Raw genomic sequence first — 19512 nt, 5'->3', positions numbered from 1 at the left:
CAGCGGCAGTCCTTCGTTGCCCAGGCAAAGGAAACACACCTTCGGCCTTTTCTCTTTGTACACTGAGACTTTGGCTGCTTCTAATGCCTCTTCCTCGTATTCTAGCTGGCTCTTGACGGGTGGGGCGGCGTTCCTGCTCCGCCCTCTTGTTCGGATAGGGTTCATTCCCCCCTCTTCGACGCGACAGTACAGGGCAACCGCATGAATGGCCCTATTACGCCTAGACTCCGCAACAATCAATTCAATCCGGTCACTCTCCTAGACCCACTTACCTATCTAGGTAGGGCTTAAACTCCTATAGGTAACTACTAGGCTTAAAGCGGTAATCAATCAATCCAATCTGAACCTTCTAGGACCCACTTAATTGATTGTTGCGGACTGTGATTACGCCTATCCATCTCCTCTTCTATAGTGGTCCCTGGTTTGGACAGAACTGAGTCGGCCAGCTCTCCTTGAGCCGGGAGCATAACGTCGTGAACAAGCTCCGGATCGTCCTTATTTTCCAAGCCAGCAAGCTGCTGCTCGACCAGAGTTGCTATCAGTCAGTTCAGTCAGTCCGGAGCTCTCTGGACTGACTGAACTGACGTCCTGAGGTCACTGAACTGGACTGGACTGACTGCCAAGACTTTTCAATTAAACTAAAACTGACTGACTGAACTGACGTCGCCGCGGCCTGCGGACTGACTGGACTGACTGAACTGAGTTACCTGACGTCGAACTGAGATAAATGCTCCTGTACTTTTGAGATTTCTTCCTCTGATAGTGTGCGCGCTAGCCCAGAAGCTGAGGTAGTTGTTGGCTGTATACCAAGCCTCTTCCAGCTCTTCAAGCTCTGCAAAGCTGAAATAAGCTCTGGCTTCATATGGAGTCTCCGGGTGCCTAACATGTCGCCAAGCTCGCTGAAAGTCCGCTCACAGTCTGCCGCTGCTGCTGGTATTGTTAGGACGTCAATAGCGAACTTTGAGAGTATAGGGAACTGCCCAGCAACTGACTCCCAGTATAGAAGCGGATTAAGAGACAGCCAATCCTCCTCAGCTAACGCTGGTTGCCGCTTCCATATCTCATACTCATCCTCAGCAAGGCTTGCCTCTAACTGCCGTGTGCTTTGCTCAATTGACGACTGTAGAAAAGCTGATCGCGACGTTGAAATCCCTAGCCGGGGCTTCTTACGCGGCGGCGTTACAGTGTGAGCTGAAGTGGCTGCAGAGTCCTTCCGCCCCTGCCACATACGCAGGAATGCCCGGTGGTTATTGTCAAGCCAGCCGTCGCGATAGTGGACACCGTCACGGGCAGTGACATGGGTGTCAGGCACCTTCCAGAGCGCTGAGAGGTGGTGTTTGTAGTGCGGGTGTAGTATTGTAGCAGTGTAGTAGACAGGCGCGTTATCGAATTTTGCGTAGTACTCAGCAAGCTTACAATGCGCAAGGTTAACGTTTGTAATAAGATGATCTTCAGGCGCATCTAGATCTTCGTAATTTACATCCTTAAGGCGGTCTTTGAGAGCCTCAAGCTGGTCAAGAAGCCACTCAAACGTTACTAGAACTTCCCATATAGCGCCGTGTCGGCCGTGTCGGCCGCGACCTTCAAGTAGCCGTGTAGCTTCGGCAAATGGCTCAAGGAGTCGAATGTATTCTGTTATTGTCGCCCAGTCCTTGCCGCTTAGACCCCCTTCGCGTATATATAACCGTGGCTGGGCAGCAGGGAGCTGCTCACGATTCTTCCGGCGTCGTGAGGTTGCTGTTGCAGCACTATGCTCCTCAAGTTTACACTCAATATAGCCATCGATAGGGCCGTGTAGCTCAGCTGCACGGACAAACGTGTTGAAATAGCTATTCCAGCGTGTCTTAACAGGCTTCACAAGCTGCCGGATGTGGGGTGTAACACCTAGAGACTCTGCCTCCTCGCACTGTAGGCGCTCTAGTAGTTGTCGAGTTTGAGGCGTACAGATAGACGCAATCACGTCAAAGAGGACGCCAACAGGACCGTATTTGCGCCACTCATCCATGTACTTCTCCTCTTCCTCAAGGTGTGCGGCTTCATTCTCGTACGCGCTACGGTCTTTGCCCCAAATTACTAATTGTGCGCTTAGGTTGAGTATATGGCAGCAGCACCGCAGCCGCCGCTCGCTTGCGATAAAGCCAAACTCCTCTGCTAAGGACTCAACTGCAGTATCATTGTTACTTGCGTTGTCAAGCACAAAGTACCCAACCCTCGCGTTGTCAACGCCAAATAGCCGAAGTATTGTTGTTGCTGCAGCGGCAATATTATTGCCAGTGTGCGCCCCGTGTAGCTCAGGCAACCCAAGCAGGTGGTCAACTAGCTTGCCCTCGCTGTTAAGGTAATGTACGCAGAGGCCAGTAAAAGCATACTGCCCACCAGTTGAAGTCCAGTTGTCGAATGACACGTGTATAAGCGACCGGGCTTCGCGAAGGTAGTTGGCAACAGCTAGTATGTATGTATTGTACTCAGTAATAATATGATCGTGGAGCGTTTAGTGGCTACGCCAAAGGAGAGCTTCGGCTAGCGGGCTCACGGCCGCAATCATGGCTCGAAACTGCGGCGTTTCTATTACGCGAAGGCTCTGGTTGTCCGCGACTACCCAGTCCTTCAGCGCGTCCTGAAATCGAGAGGTTGAAAAGCTTGCTGCTATCTCGTTTGCTACCTCTTGCGATACTTCTATCCCTTTAGACCTCATAATATATACTTGGGACTTTGCGAGCGCGCCCATAATATTGCCCTCCCGGCTAGCAATTGGTACAGGTCCGTTAGGTCCGTGTGAGTGTCCAGGCTTGTTGCTTGAGAGGTGTCGGCCGGCGTTTGTAGTGCTGTCAGCCTCGTAGCAAGCCTCCTGCTTCCGTCGTTGATGGCAGTACCGGCAAAGCCAGTAGTTTTTCTTGTACTTGCGGTGCCAGACGGCCCAGCCGTGGCGGTAGATCCAGCTTTTTGGCCCACCGCGACTATTACGCTCAACCTGGCGCCGCTCAAGATACGGCACACGCTTAAAATCAAGCCCGTCGTAATTGTCGTCGTCGTCGTCGTCGTCGCCGTCGTTGGGGAAGTCCGCCTGTACTGCCAAGGGCTCATCAGCCTGGGCCTCGCTCGCAGTATCGCCAACAGTAGGCGCATTTGATAGCGATGGTAGAGGAGAATTGCGCTTGTCGCATTCTACAAGGCGGCGAAGGCCTGAATTAGAGGGAGTAGACATGAAGTACACCAAGAAGTATTATGGCAACAGTAGTCTAGCGTCGTGTGTATAGCAGACGCGACGCGACGCGACGCGAAAGGCTTACTAGGTGCGCACCGGGTAGCGCATTTCCGCAAACTCTAATTAGCTTAAAGCTAGATGCTTTAACTTATATAGGATTAGTGTCTTTATATCTAGGACTAGCGCGGCTTCGAAGCCGCACTAAATGTGGCTTTCACAACTCTAAAATACTGCTTTAAAAACAGCTAACGTCAGTCTAACGTCAGTCAGTTCAGTCAGTCTGGAGGCTTCTGAACTGACTGGACTGACGTCCAGCTGCCTCAAGAACTGACTGACTGAACTGAGTCTTGGCAGTCAGTTCAGTCAGTTCGAACTGAGTTACCTGACTGATAGCAAGTCTGCTAGCATATACAGGTTACGCTGCTACGGGATCCTAAGGGTGGCCCTTATCGAGTATTGCTAGAGTTCACCTTCAAATTCACTAAGGAGTTCCTCGGTATTAAAGACTTATACGTAATTATTCTATGCTAGAACTTATACGCCTGCTGACTTTTCTCTAAGGAATACCTTCCCTCTCCCTAAAATTATGTACGATGAGACGCTCCTCTACAGTCCGTAAGTCTTCCTTCTTAGCTTGCTCTTCTGCGATCGGGCATTTGCAGCCTACAACCTAACCTCCCTAGAGGAACTAAGCAGGCTGACAATTCCGCTAGGCCGCAACGAGCTGCCATTACGCCTGAATCGGATGTTAGATGATATTCCCGTGTTTCGGAAAGCGGTACGGACCCTGCATGGTTGGGACATATCTCCTAACGAGCCTCTTCCCTACTCCACCCTGCTGCCGTGGATCCGGACTTTGGGCGAGGTAACGGGGTTTGCTCAAGTTACCCGCCCTTATTCCCTAAGATATGCCGGAGGAAAGGCGTTTAATGAGAACGGTAAGTTCTGTAATCTTTTCTATGCAAGGTGTATGATGCAGGATGCAGAATTAACGTAGTGGGTAGGCAACGTTAGTGAGGCTATGCAGAACCTGATGATGGGCCATGCTAGCATATCGACCTTCTTAAAGCATTATCTGTCACGACGTATTACGGTTGACACGCAGGCTGTCGTGCGTAGACTCCGCAACAATCAATTCAATCCGGTCACTCTCCTAGACCCACTTACCTATCTAGGTAGGGCTTAAACTCCTATAGGTAACTACTAGGCTTAAAGCGGTAATCAATCAATCCAATCTGAACCTTCTAGGACCCACTTAATTGATTGTTGCGGACTGTGGTCGTGCGAGGCATCCAGCCCCAGGCAGCCCTTATGCGGGCGGCTTGTACTATGAGTCGTTCGATTGATCGTCGTCGGCCACGACGACTCACACAAGAACAGTCTGCATCTGTGGACGATGATCCTTCCATTCGTTCCCTGCTTAACCGACGAGAGTAACTCAAACGTACGGTTCCTAATGCAACAAAACATCCTAAGTACAAAGCGCTTGCCTCTAAGATTAGCCAGGAGAGGCAGCGTCGACGGCACGCCCTTCTCAAGTACATCAAGGAACGCTGGGAGTTTGAACAGCTCGTGCGTGATGTCGAGCACAGACTTGCTATCAGTCAGGTAACTCAGTTCGAACTGACTGAACTGACTGCCAAGACTCAGTTCAGTCAGTCAGTTCTTGAGGCAGCTGGACGTCAGTCCAGTCAGTTCAGAAGCCTCCAGACTGACTGAACTGACTGACGTTAGACTGACGTTAGCTGTTTTTAAAGCAGTATTTTAGAGTTGTGAAAGCCACATTTAGTGCGGCTTCGAAGCCGCGCTAGTCCTAGATATAAAGACACTAATCCTATATAAGTTAAAGCATCTAGCTTTAAGCTAATTAGAGTTTGCGGAAATGCGCTACCCGGTGCGCACCTAGTAAGCCTTTCGCGTCGCGTCGCGTCGCGTCTGCTATACACACGACGCTAGACTACTGTTGCCATAATACTTCTTGGTGTACTTCATGTCTACTCCCTCTAATTCAGGCCTTCGCCGCCTTGTAGAATGCGACAAGCGCAATTCTCCTCTACCATCGCTATCAAATGCGCCTACTGTTGGCGATACTGCGAGCGAGGCCCAGGCTGATGAGCCCTTGGCAGTACAGGCGGACTTCCCCAACGACGGCGACGACGACGACGACGACGACAATTACGACGGGCTTGATTTTAAGCGTGTGCCGTATCTTGAGCGGCGCCAGGTTGAGCGTAATAGTCGCGGTGGGCCAAAAAGCTGGATCTACCGCCACGGCTGGGCCGTCTGGCACCGCAAGTACAAGAAAAACTACTGGCTTTGCCGGTACTGCCATCAACGACGGAAGCAGGAGGCTTGCTACGAGGCTGACAGCACTACAAACGCCGGCCGACACCTCTCAAGCAACAAGCCTGGACACTCACACGGACCTAACGGACCTGTACCAATTGCTAGCCGGGAGGGCAATATTATGGGCGCGCTCGCAAAGTCCCAAGTATATATTATGAGGTCTAAAGGGATAGAAGTATCGCAAGAGGTAGCAAACGAGATAGCAGCAAGCTTTTCAACCTCTCGATTTCAGGACGCGCTGAAGGACTGGGTAGTCGCGGACAACCAGAGCCTTCGCGTAATAGAAACGCCGCAGTTTCGAGCCATGATTGCGGCCGTGAGCCCGCTAGCCGAAGCTCTCCTTTGGCGTAGCCACTAAACGCTCCACGATCATATTATTACTGAGTACAATACATACATACTAGCTGTTGCCAACTACCTTCGCGAAGCCCGGTCGCTTATACACGTGTCATTCGACAACTGGACTTCAACTGGTGGGCAGTATGCTTTTACTGGCCTCTGCGTACATTACCTTAACAGCGAGGGCAAGCTAGTTGACCACCTGCTTGGGTTGCCTGAGCTACACGGGGCGCACACTGGCAATAATATTGCCGCTGCAGCAACAACAATACTTCGGCTATTTGGCGTTGACAACGCGAGGGTTGGGTACTTTGTGCTTGACAACGCAAGTAACAATGATACTGCAGTTGAGTCCTTAGCAGAGGAGTTTGGCTTTATCGCAAGCGAGCGGCGGCTGCGGTGCTGCTGCCATATACTCAACCTAAGCGCACAATTAGTAATTTGGGGCAAAGACCGTAGCGCGTACGAGAATGAAGCCGCACACCTTGAGGAAGAGGAGAAGTACATGGATGAGTGGCGCAAATACGGTCCTGTTGGCGTCCTCTTTGACGTGATTGCGTCTATCTGTACGCCTCAAACTCGACAACTACTAGAGCGCCTACAGTGCGAGGAGGCAGAGTCTCTAGGTGTTACACCCCACATCCGGCAGCTTGTGAAGCCTGTTAAGACACGCTGGAATAGCTATTTCAACACGTTTGTCCGTGCAGCTGAGCTACACGGCCCTATCGATGGCTATATTGAGTGTAAACTTGAGGAGCATAGTGCTGCAACAGCAACCTCACGACGCCGGAAGAATCGTGAGCAGCTCCCTGCTGCCCAGCCACGGTTATATATACGCGAAGGGGGTCTAAGCGGCAAGGACTGGGCGACAATAACAGAATACATTCGACTCCTTGAGCCATTTGCCGAAGCTACACGGCTACTTGAAGGTCGCGGCCGACACGGCCGACACGGCGCTATATGGGAAGTTCTAGTAACGTTTGAGTGGCTTCTTGACCAGCTTGAGGCTCTCAAAGACCGCCTTAAGGATGTAAATTACGAAGATCTAGATGCGCCTGAAGATCATCTTATTACAAACGTTAACCTTGCGCATTGTAAGCTTGCTGAGTACTACGCAAAATTCGATAACGCGCCTGTCTACTACACTGCTACAATACTACACCCGCACTACAAACACCACCTCTCAGCGCTCTGGAAGGTGCCTGACACCCATGTCACTGCCCGTGACGGTGTCCACTATCGCGACGGCTGGCTTGACAATAACCACCGGGCATTCCTGCGTATGTGGCAGGGGCGGAAGGACTCTGCAGCCACTTCAGCTCACACTGTAACGCCGCCGCGTAAGAAGCCCCGGCTAGGGATTTCAACGTCGCGATCAGCTTTTCTACAGTCGTCAATTGAGCAAAGCACACGGCAGTTAGAGGCAAGCCTTGCTGAGGATGAGTATGAGATATGGAAGCGGCAACCAGCGTTAGCTGAGGAGGATTGGCTGTCTCTTAATCCGCTTCTATACTGGGAGTCAGTTGCTGGGCAGTTCCCTATACTCTCAAAGTTCGCTATTGACGTCCTAACAATACCAGCAGCAGCGGCAGACTGTGAGCGGACTTTCAGCGAGCTTGGCGACATGTTAGGCACCCGGAGACTCCATATGAAGCCAGAGCTTATTTCAGCTTTGCAGAGCTTGAAGAGCTGGAAGAGGCTTGGTATACAGCCAACAACTACCTCAGCTTCTGGGCTAGCGCGCACACTATCAGAGGAAGAAATCTCAAAAGTACAGGAGCATTTATCTCAGTTCGACGTCAGGTAACTCAGTTCAGTCAGTCCAGTCAGTCCGCAGGCCGCGGCGACGTCAGTTCAGTCAGTCAGTTTTAGTTTAATTGAAAAGTCTTGGCAGTCAGTCCAGTCCAGTTCAGTGACCTCAGGACGTCAGTTCAGTCAGTCCAGAGAGCTCCGGACTGACTGAACTGACTGATAGCAACTCTGCATGTGATAGGGTGGTGTGGTATCGGCAGCAAGCCGCAAGACGAGACACGGGGCTTTTGCTGCAGGTAGGCATGCCGCAGGCGTAGACATGAGCAGGTGAGATCTTTACATACACTTACAGTCTCAAAGCAGGTTGGCGGTATGGCACGCCATGACTGGTGCATCGGTGTCGCCTGTGTGTTTTGTCTTGAGCTTCTAGGCACACATGTATGCTGTCAGAGGTGTTGAAGGTATGCTAGCAGAGCTCAGAGTTGGCTCTAATCTCGTAGGGCGGGGAGGCTTCTTTTAGTATGGTGGACATATCGTCACTAACATATTTGGCGCACTGTTCCATAATCTTGCATCTGACCCATCTCGACGATGTCCGCAAAGGTGTCGCGCTAGCCAAGTTTTAGACCGTTGTACACGCTGCACCGCTTGTAGCGCGCTCTATTTGTAACTGCGTGAGCAGTGTCAGGTTGGACAGAGTCCGCAACAATCAATCCGGATTGTGAGATTGATCTTGTGAGATTGCCAGATTGAAGCTATAATCAAATCAAGAAGCTAGTCTTTGGATTAGTAGCTCAATTAATTAATCTGTGACATCCAGATTGCCAGGTTGATGGGATTGTGCCGCTGCTGTAGGGGTAGAGGGTGAAGGATAGATAAAGGATGGAGTTTCTCGTGATAGCGCGTCCTGCCAACTCGTGTTACCGGTACCTGTACCGGTATCGATAGGCGAGGTGGTCCGGGCGGGTTCGTTTTTCAGCTTCTGAACACGACGCGGCAATTCTCTTCCACTGGCTGTAGCGCTACAACCAGGTGGCTGCACGGCTTAAGGATAGTTGGAATCAGTTTCTCCCGATGAACTGCCCTAGTTAGTTGTGAAACTTTTTGCGTTCTGGAAAATTCGAGTTTGTGTCTGTGTCCGAATTTGGGTATTATTATTATTATTATTATTATTATTCCATTAGAGTCCTTTTTCAGTCAGAGACTATGTAGGACTTTGGCCGAAGGCCGTTCTATCTTGGTTTTTCTAATTTACATGGTTTTCTGGTATGGTTCGCTAATATGGTTTTTGGCTTTTCTACAAAAGATAGCTTGTATCTGTTTGTTGCCAGGTGCTAAAGAGCAGTTTGATAAGTAGAAAGAGATGTAGCAGCGGGCTCTTGTGGCAAAGGAGAGGGTTGTGGTTTTAGTTTTATACAGTGTCTCTCTGTAGGTCTTCTGTTGGCTGTCCTAGGTACCATTTTCTTGTTCCTATTCTGGTGCTAGTGATAAAAGCTAGGGTTGCTTCTATACCTATACTAGTGTGGAGTAGTAGTGGTAGTGTGACTGGGCGATGTTTGATTGTTTGTAGGAGCGTTTTTCGATGGTCTTTGTATAGATGACAGTACAGTAGTAGGTGTTCTGGCGTTTGGATGTTTTGGCAGGTGCAGCGATTAGAGTCTCGTTTCTTAAATCTCTTTAGGTAGGAGTTGAAGTATCCGTGTCCTAGCTTAAGAGAGTAGAAGGCGCTAGAGGTTACTCTTTTCGTGTTCTGTGGCATTTGGATGGTTTTGCTGATTTTAAGAGGGTATTTGGCTGAGTAGGTAGCTTTGTTTAGAGCGGTTGCTCTTGCTTTGTATTTCTTATACTCTTGGCGTTGTTCCGTTTGTTGTATCCTTTTGATTGTCGTGCCCAGGTAGGCAATGCTCTTTGTTGTTGATCTGGGGTCCTCTTTGGTTGCTTCTTTTGCTAGGTAGTCTGCTCTTTCGTTTCCAACTATATCTGTGTGTCCAGGTGCCCAGAGTAGGTGGATGTTTGCTTGTTTTCGTCGGATCGTATTTGCCGCTTTTAGACATCGGAGTTGCCAATCCGAATTTGGGTAGTATCTGTTCGTATGTCTGTTGGTACTGCGACGAGCGCGGCAGATATTGTATTGAGTAGTCAGGGCGGGCACAATGATCACAATGATCAATCTTTTTAGAGCTGTCCTCCTTATAATAGCGCTGCTTCATTTTGTCTAATAAATCCCGTTGATTCCAGTACAAGAGCAAGTATAACAGTCGATAATGAGTACTGGTATCAATTTATGTGACGGTTTATGAGGTGAGAACGTCACGTGTGCCACGTATGTTGACCTGGTGTTCCTCCCTCGTCTTCATGAGCACCTTTCACTGTTACCAGCATCAGAGATAAGTTATGTAAATAGACCCTGATTATGGCTACATATATAAAGTGACCACGATAGAACAAAAGTACACACTTCATACCCTGGCTACTGCTTCGCGCGGTTGTACCTTGATTTGCTGCATTCACTGCAATGTTGTTTCATACATACACGCGTATAGCTTCAGAGATCGTCACCACGACGTTTTCACCGAGGTAGCTCTCTCCGAATCCTCTCGTACGCTCGCGCGAATTGGGAAGTCTCACTAGGGACTGCCATATACATCTTGCCGGCCCATCGTACTTCAATCGGATCCTTGGGAAATGGCTCAGTGTCAAAGACAGACCTAACATATGTAGGCCCCACCTCAGCGTGCAGCTTTTGCGGCCCAGTGCCCATGAATGGCTCCAGATCGAGGAATAGCCGCTGGACCGCCTTCGCGTAGACCTGTTCTATACTGCTAATGCAGAGCTTGGTAAGATTGCGGAGCATTAGCGCACGCATGCGGAGGAGGTCGCTGAGTTGACTCAGTGACGTCGTCTTCTCCGCCTCAGACAAACCAAAAACCAGTATTTCCACGTTGGGAGGGACCCGCGCAGACAAGCGCCACTCTTCCAACTCGACGGTGTCACTTGTAACCACGTCATGATCAACCGCAACGTAGTGCCACATCTCTGGCGCGGTGACGAGAACCCTCAGCGCCGTCATGTGCTCGAGAGACTGTATAAGCGAGGGCTGGTCATCGATTTTGTCTTCATAATGGTGGACGTCCAAGTCGAGTATCAGAGCGTGTAAAGTAGTCTCGTGGGGTCTGAGAAGCTCGACAAACTTGGCAGGCGAGGGGCTCCAAGGTCCGACCTCACATCTTCTGCTTGTGTATAGGAAGCTCTTCAAGCTATGGCAGCTTTGCAACAACGAACGCAAGTCCGATGCTCGTAGACAGCAGTTTTCCAGCTCGATTTGTTCCAAAGCCAGTGTCCGAGGCAGCAAAGCCAGCGGTAAAGGCTCTCGTTCCAAGCAATGGCGACCGTCACGCTGCAGACGCCCTGAAATAGAATGGGAAGCTTGAAAAACCGACAGTCTACCCGCAGCCAGCAGCGGGTGAAAGAAAGTTAGAGGCCATGCCAGCTCGCCGTCCGTTGCACAGGCCGTCAGTGTCCGCAAAGCTGGAAAGCCGTGCTTTGGTCGCCAGCTGAGAGCATGCATATCGCCTGGCACCCCGTCGAGCACGATGTCTCTCACGTTTGGAAGTAGGGCGACAAGAAGTACTGGTGGATCTTCACTTCCGGCATATGGTTTCCAGCAAAATTCGCGATCGAATGCGTGCGTGTCTCCTTGATTCGTAGGAAGTGTAACTTAATTTCGCATCGTGTTCGTCTTCTGTAGATGGTTGGTGCTCTGATCAAATGGTACCATCTCTTGTATCACCCCGACATCCTTTGCGGACTGGGCGAGCAAGACATAATCTGCTGCAGGTAGAGTTCTCTGAGAAATACCAGACGTTGTCCAAGTCCTGATTTTCAGCTTGCGAGTCTGCCTAGCCAGATCGGGTCGACGGATTATTTTTCTGAGGAAAGGCAGGAATGAGCGGCCGTGGCGAGACACGTTGCTATAGTCCCGAAACAGCACTGGCTCGGTGACCAAATGTAGACGCTTGCTTGCGAGAGAAAGATTCAGAAGTTCCTGCCGTTGCAGTAACAACGCAATGCACCACAGTAGTTCTGAACTCAACGTGAGGAGCGACACGGTGACCTTGGGAGCAAGTGCACTTGACATGCAGAAAGCCAAGGAATCGCAATCAGGCAGAAGGGGCTACGAATGGTTTTCCATTCTGTTTCGGAAATAGCGTGTGCGCACAACGCCTAGTAGCTAGGGCAATTCTGACGTGTAAGCGAGTAACGTTCATTGCGTAGCTTACCCTGTCGACACCCTCTCTCCAACATGTCTTCGGTCTGTGAACGACGATTATGCTCTACCGCTCTGGCTTCATTGCGAGCCCAAGACGTTGATCGGTACGACAGATCCATATCAGCCTAAATGCGAGTTTTAGGACTGCGCTGTAATCATTCGTCATCGATTTTGTGGGCAAAGCCTGAGTGCGATCATCAGCTGGTGAATGCTTTGGTAGGTTGGCCGTGTATGAACACTGGTCAGCAAGTAAGGAAATCACAAAGGTCGCTTGGCATGTTCATGCCACACGAGTGGTTATGGATTCATGGCAATCCCGTGGGCGTTGTTAATCTCTGCCCTCGTCAAGAATCTGGACGTATCAAATCGCCTCGGACCTTGCTGGCGGACGCAAACAGCAACACAAGAAACGAACGCGATTGCCACAATGTCCACCCGGGTAACTAGAGCGACGACGCTCGCGCTTATGCTAGTTTCGGTTCTGGCACAGGATCCTGCACAAACGACAACCCACAACCGAGTCAGTGCAACATCTTCTGCCACATCAGCTGCTCTAACAGCGAGCATCGTGCCCTCGACTTCTTCCGTTGCTACAGAGACCAGCGAAAGCGAAGTCCATGTTCATCTTGTCAAGGCCGGCCCAGGTGGCTTCCATTTCGACCCCAAAGAGCTGACCAATGTGTCCGTCGGGGACATTGTCACATTTGAGTTCTATCCGCGAGATCACTCTGTGGCTCGGGCAGAGTATGGAAGTGCGTGTGTGCCTTATGAGTATACCGGGAAAGACAAGGTGGGGTTCTGGTCGGAGACGCAGTGGGTGGACACGCCTAGCGATGTGAGTCGTTCTACGCAAACTATGTAGCGCGAGTGGCTGGCTGATGACGATAGATCACCCACTGGAATCTTACTATCAATAGCACAGAGCCAATTTTCTATTATTGTGCCGCTCCAGATTCGTGTACAGGGAAGCAGATGATTGGCGTCATCAATCCAAACGACACGCAAACGCTGCATGCACAGGAGCTGGCCGCGGCTAAGGCAGAGTTCCAGCTTGCGCCGGGCGACCCTATGCCCAATGAAGCGTCTTCGACATCTACTCCTTCGCCAGCGGCAAGCTCACATAGAAACCTCGCATCAATTGATGACCAGTCCGCAACGCTCTCCGCGGCAGCCATTGCCGGCATCACGATCGGTGGAATCGTTATTCTTGCGTTGTGTGCGGGCATCTTTTTCTACCTCGCACGCAAGGGTCGATCCAAGCGCCAGGAGCGATCCAAGCTACAGACACCATATATCCAGCATAACCAAGGCGGAGAGTATCCCAATTCTGTCTTGTCTCCCCTCTCGCCCCTATACCAGTCAGTACCGCCTGACCTGTCAGTACCGCCTGCCGAGCTCTGTGCCGATCTCTGTGCCAATAAAAAGTGGCACGCTTGACAGTTGCGCGTGCCTTTCTGGGTTACCCGATGGCAGCTTGTAAGCGCTTTGTCAAGTGTTGTCGAGATTAGCAACCTCTGTCCATACGCAACGAAAAACCCTGTGGGCTAATTTGGACCGATTAGAGCGCAAAAGCAGCAGATTTCACGACCTTACGTTGCCTCTGATCGACCAATATTGGCTTATCTTGTTGTTCCTCACGAATGGAGTGAGATTATGAGCATTGACGTCGACAGTATTTGATGTCTCTATCATCAGAATGCCAGTCTGGGCAGATATCCATCTTAAAACAATTTAGTCATCTCTGGAATTACAGCGGGTAAATAGTGTTCACATAGCCCGTGGAATATGAGATACGCTTTTTGTTGCATCCTCTCGAGCTTGTTTTCACTCAATATCACTTCACGATTGATTCGACAAGTCCAATTCTGTCTGTACATAAAAAATGAATAAATTAGCTAAGGAAAACAGCAACGACCATGCCAATAGCACCTTCAATGTATGTCACGATCACAAGTATAGCATAGCGCGGAGCAATGATAACCTCCCTCCTTGCATGACGAATAAGCCAACGGGCCCATGCTCGCTTATTACAGCTGAGGAGTAGCAATCATTCAGATTTTACGCTACCAATCGTTGGCCAACATTAGCCTATTAGGTTTTTCGTCTCGTAAGTAGGAAGGTCAGTATAGTACCAAGTTTGAGCAATAGATTTGTGTAATGAACGATAAAAGCAACTTTGTGCATCCCACGGAGACGTATTAATGTGCTGCTCATGCATCACGCATCACGTCTCAGGATCTGGCTATCGGTGCAGACCGTTCCTGGGGCCACTCGCTGCGAACGTGCACAGCCAAAATCGCAGAGCCCATAATGGTCTCCGTCTATGCAGACGACCTCATTCGCCGGATTGCATGGCACGCAGGTCTCGGAAACAACGGATACGCTCGTTGCTGGGCCTACTAGTGGTGCCAGCACCTGTGAAGACAGAGCCGCAGAAGTCGGAGATGCGGAAGCTGTCATCTCTTCATCAACGATAGCCTTTACAGCAGCGCTGCTAGGCAAATTAATAGGTGCAATGGTAGAAGATGCGACTGACGGCTGTTCGTCTAAAACCGCGTGTGTGCTTTGCTGGCCGGGTGAGCTGTCGGACAACGCGATCGAAGGGCGCGCCGTGCCAGATCCGCTGCCGAGCGCAGTCACGGAAGCGCATCCGTCGCCAACGAGCCCCGTGGTAGGCTTTGCCTGGCTCCCAGTGAGTACAGCGCTTCCTGGATCCGGGAACGCGTAGTCGAAGTTCTCCATCGTGGAACAAGCGGAGCTCGGCAGATTCGCGACAAACATATCGGGGAGGGACGCAAGGAACGTTGCGTTGTTTCCTCCGCCGCGCACGGTGATGGGAGCACAGTTCATGTACATCTCACGGTAGCCTTGCCTGTTGAACCAGGTCCAGGCGAAGGTATATTCGCCACTCGGCATCTCCTTGGGAAGCACAACCTCGACTGTATCTGCAACGTGGCTCACTGGTCCTCCCGGCAGATTTCCCTCTACGCTAGCTGGGCAGCCTCCGACCACGCTATACACGACTTTCCACTGGCTGGACTTTGTGGGTTCCAGATCCTCAGACACCGAGAATTGGCAGGATCCTCCACCGTGTACCGCAGAGCCTAGGAAGCGGATCGTCTGCGCTTCGCCAGCCGTCCAGTAGTTCATCTGCGTCACGTCATACACGCCCGCTCGGAGCTTGCAGGGAAAGTCTACGCCAGTGCCATCTAAAGGAGAGTTGTTCAGCGTAGGCCTGCCATAAGGGACAGGGCTCTCCAGCATCACATGTGCGAGCGTGCTCGTAAGTAGCGCGCATGCGAATCCCAACGAAGCAGGGCAGGTCAGCAGCATGGCAGATGAGAGTCTTGGCGGTTATGTGCAGAGGCGTGCGGAGGGTTAAATAAGTACTGTCATCAGGTGCAAAAGCTGACCAAACAGGAGCGTTCTCCGCATTAAGCATAGTCCGCTTAGGGTACTTCTATCACGGCCATTGTCAGCGCAGCCATCTGCTTACCAAATGAATGCTGGGGCTGTCAGAGACTCGACAGAATGCTTACAGTAGCGACACGAAGTTATGTCAGACAATGTTCGACGCGCAGGGCTTAGTTTATATATATAATCGCTGCGCATGTACTTGCTCGTCCGACGTTAGATGTCACCCTTATGTATGCATGAGATGAATTCCTCACCTCTGGTACCCACCTCGATCCCAAGGGCAAGAGATTCGTCAACAGAAGAACATAAGAGTTACCGAAGTACAAATGGCAATCGACCGATAACTGCTGATTTGACCAAGGAGTCTGAGACGAAATCCTCTAGGAAAAAAAGAGACAAGGACCCCCCTAAGAATAAAAAGAGGAAAAAACGATGCGATCCCACCGACCCTGGTGATCGTGCATCTTCATCATCTACATTAGAATCAGAGAAGTCAACAAACAAAACAACCAACATTTGAGGCGTAGATGTTGATTGACTGGCTCATTTCTTAGGGCTACAGTTTGTTTGTTTGAGTTGATGAGACTGAAGAGCCAATTTTTGGTTGGTTGATTGATTGAATATTGATAGACTTAAGGTTCTGAAGGGACGTTTCTATGACAATTCTGCAGGCGGCTCTTCCCACGTTCCTATCGCAAACTCTTCCGTGAGCTCCTCATCAGTATGCTTTGCTGCTGTTGTCGTGCTTGGTGTTGTAAAACCTGCACGAGTCCACCGTTGCAAGCACACCAAAGCAGCCAGTAACTGCGCGCCAATTTTCCGCCTTTGTGGCTCAATTATATCGCCAGTTCCCGCAAAAACGCGCTCACAATCAGAGCTGGAGGCGGGTATAGTCAACACGTCGATCGCCAATCGTGAAAGATGTGGATACTTCGGCTTCAACGATAACCAGTACTGTACAGCTGTTGGACCCTCCTTGTGTTGATCAGACGTCCACATAGGCTCTTTTAACCAGCTATCGTACTCATCCTCCACCTCCAATGTATGCTCGCCGTCCTCATCTAGTATAGCGTCGATAGCGTCGTCAAAGCTGCTCATGGTAGGTTTTGGCGCAGGGGTTGGTGTTGTGGCAGCAGCGGCAGGCTTGTAGGCAGCCCAAACCCGCAGAAACTTCGCGTGCGCGGTGCTCAATTGTGTAGGTTTGTCGCGCCAGAAGCGCTTAGAGTATGTTTTATATCGTGGATGTAGTGCCGTAGCTGCGTAGTAAATGGGACTTTGGAGGATCTTAGTAAAGTAATTGCTCGCTTTTCGCCTCGCGGCTCGCAGGTTGATCGGGATGTGATCTTCGGGCGCCTCAGATGGCTCGTGGTTGACCGATTCGTATGGCCGAAGGCGTGCATCCAGCTCAGTTATCACACTCTCAAATACTGGGATGACCTCGTAGAGTGCGCCAAAACGGCCACACTTGCCGCGGCCTTGGAGGCGATCTGTAGCAAACTTGAGCGGCTGCAGTATCGCCATGTACTCAGTAATCACCGCCCAGTCAGCCGCCGTAAGGCCGTCTGACCTCATCCACCGCGGCACATCAGGCAGCTTGTTTCCTCTAATAGCTGCCTGTTCGTCAGCCTGTTCAGTCTCGCGAATGTGGTACGTGGCGTATGCGTTGATAGCTTGTTGGAGCTGAACTCCGCGCTTAAAGCAGTCGTAATAGCTGTTCCAACGTGTAACACACGGCTTAATTGGCTCGCGAGTGCCGCCGCTGGCGCCTGTGGGCATGCTGTTAACTGCCTCGCGTTGGCAATCTTCAAAAATACTCCACTGCTTCGGCGTGTTGATGTAGTTGATAATATCAAGATACACGCCAAGCGGTCCTTCTTTCCGCCACTCCTTCATGTAAAAATCCTCCATCTTTGTGTTCTCCAGGGCGTTGTTATACGCGTCAGCATCCCTCCCGAACATAATCGTTTGGCCAACAAGGTTAAGTATGTGGCAAGCGCAGCGGAGGCGGCGATCGGAGGCAGAAAAGTGGTACATCGCGGCGAGTTTGTTAACAGCGGTGTCGTTATTGTAAGCGTTATCGAGCACAAAGTAGCCGAGTTTGCTGCGATTAATGCTGAAGGATTGCAGGATTTTGGTTACAGCGTCAGCTATCGCCTCACCAGTGTGGGCACCCACCAGCTGCGGCAGCGCGATGGGTAGGTCAACTATCGCGCCCTTACTGTTGGCGTAGTGAGCAACTACAGAAAAGAAGCCACGTTTGCCGCCTTTTGTCGTCCACCCATCGAAGCTTATATGTACCTTGCTCTCGGCTTCAGCCAACGCGCGCACCACCTGAGGCCGTAGCCAACTGTACAACCTCATCACGAACGCTGACACGCTGTTATGAGACCTCCATAACGCCGCCTCTGCCTCAGGATTAGCAAGCCTGATCATCTTGCGAAAAGCCGGCGTCTCAAACTCGCGGAGTGGTCTGTTGTTGTCGACCAGCCAGAGCGCAGCTGCCTGCCGAAATTCTTGTACGTCGAAGTTTCCTATAGTCTTGTACGCCTCTAGACTAAATTTGACACCGCTTAGAGCTGCCTGACGAAGTGATTGTTGTCCATGTTTGCGGAGAGGTTTGCTTAGGATTGGACCATCTTTGCTGAGCCGATGACCAGGTTTATCAAGCTGGAGGTGCCCGTTGGCGGCAGTGGTTGACTTCGTTACTCGGTGTACACCATTAGGTAGCTTATGAATATGACAGTACTTGCACACAAAGTACAACTCATCTGGGTGGTGAGTACCCTCCTTCCAGACACGCCAGCCGTGTTGAAAAATCCAGCTTGCCTTGCCTCGTGGAGTGCTCAGCGGCGCGACAAACCCCTTTAATCGCGACCAATCGACGCCCTCAAAGTCGCGAAAATCGACGCTCACAGCGCTATCCTCCTCCACCGAAGCCTCAGTGGCAGCGCTAGAGAAAGCTAAAGGCTGTACAATAGAGTCCTCTGGCTTATCAAACATTAACTGCGACTCCCAGGCTGGCTCATCAGTGAGCCGAGAGGCTTGTGAGGCAGCCAAAATAGGCAGTGGTGATGCCCGCCGAGGGCGCTCCTCGGGTTGTTGTACAGGCTTACATGGCGGTTCAATAGCCCGTGTGGGCGGCTCGATAACTTGTGTAGGCGGCTCTGTAGGCGGATCCGGCGTACTTTCTGGCAGCTCTATCGGCTGGGTTGGCTGGCTGCCGTCACCCAACAGCGCTTTGAGCGTAGGTTTGCGCGTACGTTGTGCTCGCTTGAAGGGAGTATCAGCTTCTTCGGCAGCCTCGGGCTTGCGTTTTGCTGGTATAGAGGGCATGGATAAGGCTAAAAGTAAGCCGGAGCCGCGAGAAAGTAAGGTGTTGTTAAATGTTATAAGCCTGATGTCAGTAGCACTAGGAATAGAACATGTGTGAATCGTGTTGTGTATTGTGCTACAGGAATTGAGATCTATGTCTCTGCCAGCTAGCGTTGTGGGCGCTAAGCCTCGTACGTACTAGCCTGGAGTGAGTGAGAGATGGGATGGAACCTAGGTCATATAACTTACACGCGAGTAGGCTTAGTAAGCAAGATCCAACACTAAGAATTCGTCGTTGAGCAGCTATCCCAGAGGCCTCACCTAGGTATCCCCCTCCCTCGCTTACTATCAAACAACACCAATCCTATCAACATTTTGTTCTCAAGATTGGTTGATTGATTGACAGAAATACAGTGGCTAACTGTTGGTTAGTTGGTTGGCTCCGAATCAAACAAATCAAACAACAATATTGATGAGATATTGATTACTGACAACCTTGATTAGAATTGCCTGAACCTTTTAAAGACGGTCATGAGTTACAGAGTTCTGCAGATAAGAAACCCGCTTCGAGCCGGGTTCCGGAAGGCCTTAAGCCTCTGGAGTGCGGTGTATCCACTGCTACCGGTGTATCCACTGCTACCGGTGCTATGAGATCTCTCAATTACGATGAACAGAACGATGGATGTTGCAAAGAATATATCATCGCCCTGATCGAATTCTTGAGAGGCACATTGGATGCGTTCCTAAAAAGGAATAAGCCGTGCTGCCAAGCACAGTCCGCAACAATCAATTAAGTGGGTCCTAGAAGGTTCAGATTGGATTGATTGATTACCGCTTTAAGCCTAGTAGTTACCTATAGGAGTTTAAGCCC

General features: G+C 50.7%; 6 protein-coding genes across 6 annotated transcripts; 2 read left to right on the top strand and 4 right to left on the bottom strand.

Moving 5' to 3' along the window:
• Positions 1-703: 703 nt before the first annotated feature.
• Positions 704-2545, bottom strand: PtrM4_124270 (uncharacterized protein; the record flags this gene model as incomplete). The annotated part of the gene is made up of 2 exons (XM_066108646.1): positions 704-2445; positions 2503-2545. The coding sequence occupies 2 exons, from the start codon at positions 2543-2545 to the stop codon at positions 704-706; spliced, it is 1785 nt and encodes a 594-aa protein (XP_065960638.1).
• Positions 2546-5195: 2650 nt separating this feature from the next.
• Positions 5196-7697, top strand: PtrM4_124260 (Dimer-Tnp-hAT domain containing protein; the record flags this gene model as incomplete). The annotated part of the gene is made up of 3 exons (XM_066108645.1): positions 5196-5330; positions 5403-5898; positions 5956-7697. 3 exons carry the CDS (start codon positions 5196-5198, stop codon positions 7695-7697), a joined length of 2373 nt encoding a protein of 790 aa, XP_065960637.1.
• Positions 7698-9053: 1356 nt separating this feature from the next.
• PtrM4_124250 (uncharacterized protein) lies at positions 9054-10712 on the bottom strand (the record flags this gene model as incomplete). The annotated part of the gene is made up of 2 exons (XM_066108644.1): positions 9054-9726; positions 10246-10712. 2 exons carry the CDS (start codon positions 10710-10712, stop codon positions 9054-9056), a joined length of 1140 nt encoding a protein of 379 aa, XP_065960636.1.
• Positions 10713-12339: 1627 nt separating this feature from the next.
• Positions 12340-13349, top strand: PtrM4_124240 (uncharacterized protein; the record flags this gene model as incomplete). The annotated part of the gene is made up of 2 exons (XM_066108643.1): positions 12340-12747; positions 12801-13349. The coding sequence occupies 2 exons, from the start codon at positions 12340-12342 to the stop codon at positions 13347-13349; spliced, it is 957 nt and encodes a 318-aa protein (XP_065960635.1).
• Positions 13350-14129: 780 nt separating this feature from the next.
• PtrM4_124230 (uncharacterized protein) lies at positions 14130-15176 on the bottom strand (the record flags this gene model as incomplete). The annotated part of the gene is made up of 1 exon (XM_066108642.1): positions 14130-15176. The coding sequence occupies one exon, from the start codon at positions 15174-15176 to the stop codon at positions 14130-14132; it is 1047 nt and encodes a 348-aa protein (XP_065960634.1).
• An 807-nt stretch (positions 15177-15983) lies between these two features.
• Positions 15984-18662, bottom strand: PtrM4_124220 (Dimer-Tnp-hAT multi-domain protein; the record flags this gene model as incomplete). Its single annotated transcript, XM_066108641.1, has 1 exon — positions 15984-18662. One exon carries the CDS (start codon positions 18660-18662, stop codon positions 15984-15986), a length of 2679 nt encoding a protein of 892 aa, XP_065960633.1.
• Positions 18663-19512: the final 850 nt, after the last annotated feature.

This window comes from Pyrenophora tritici-repentis, chromosome 7, assembly GCF_003171515.1.
Source record: "Pyrenophora tritici-repentis strain M4 chromosome 7, whole genome shotgun sequence".
Classification (NCBI taxonomy): domain Eukaryota; kingdom Fungi; phylum Ascomycota; class Dothideomycetes; order Pleosporales; family Pleosporaceae; genus Pyrenophora; species Pyrenophora tritici-repentis.
This window is presented reverse-complemented; position numbering and strand designations above follow the sequence as displayed.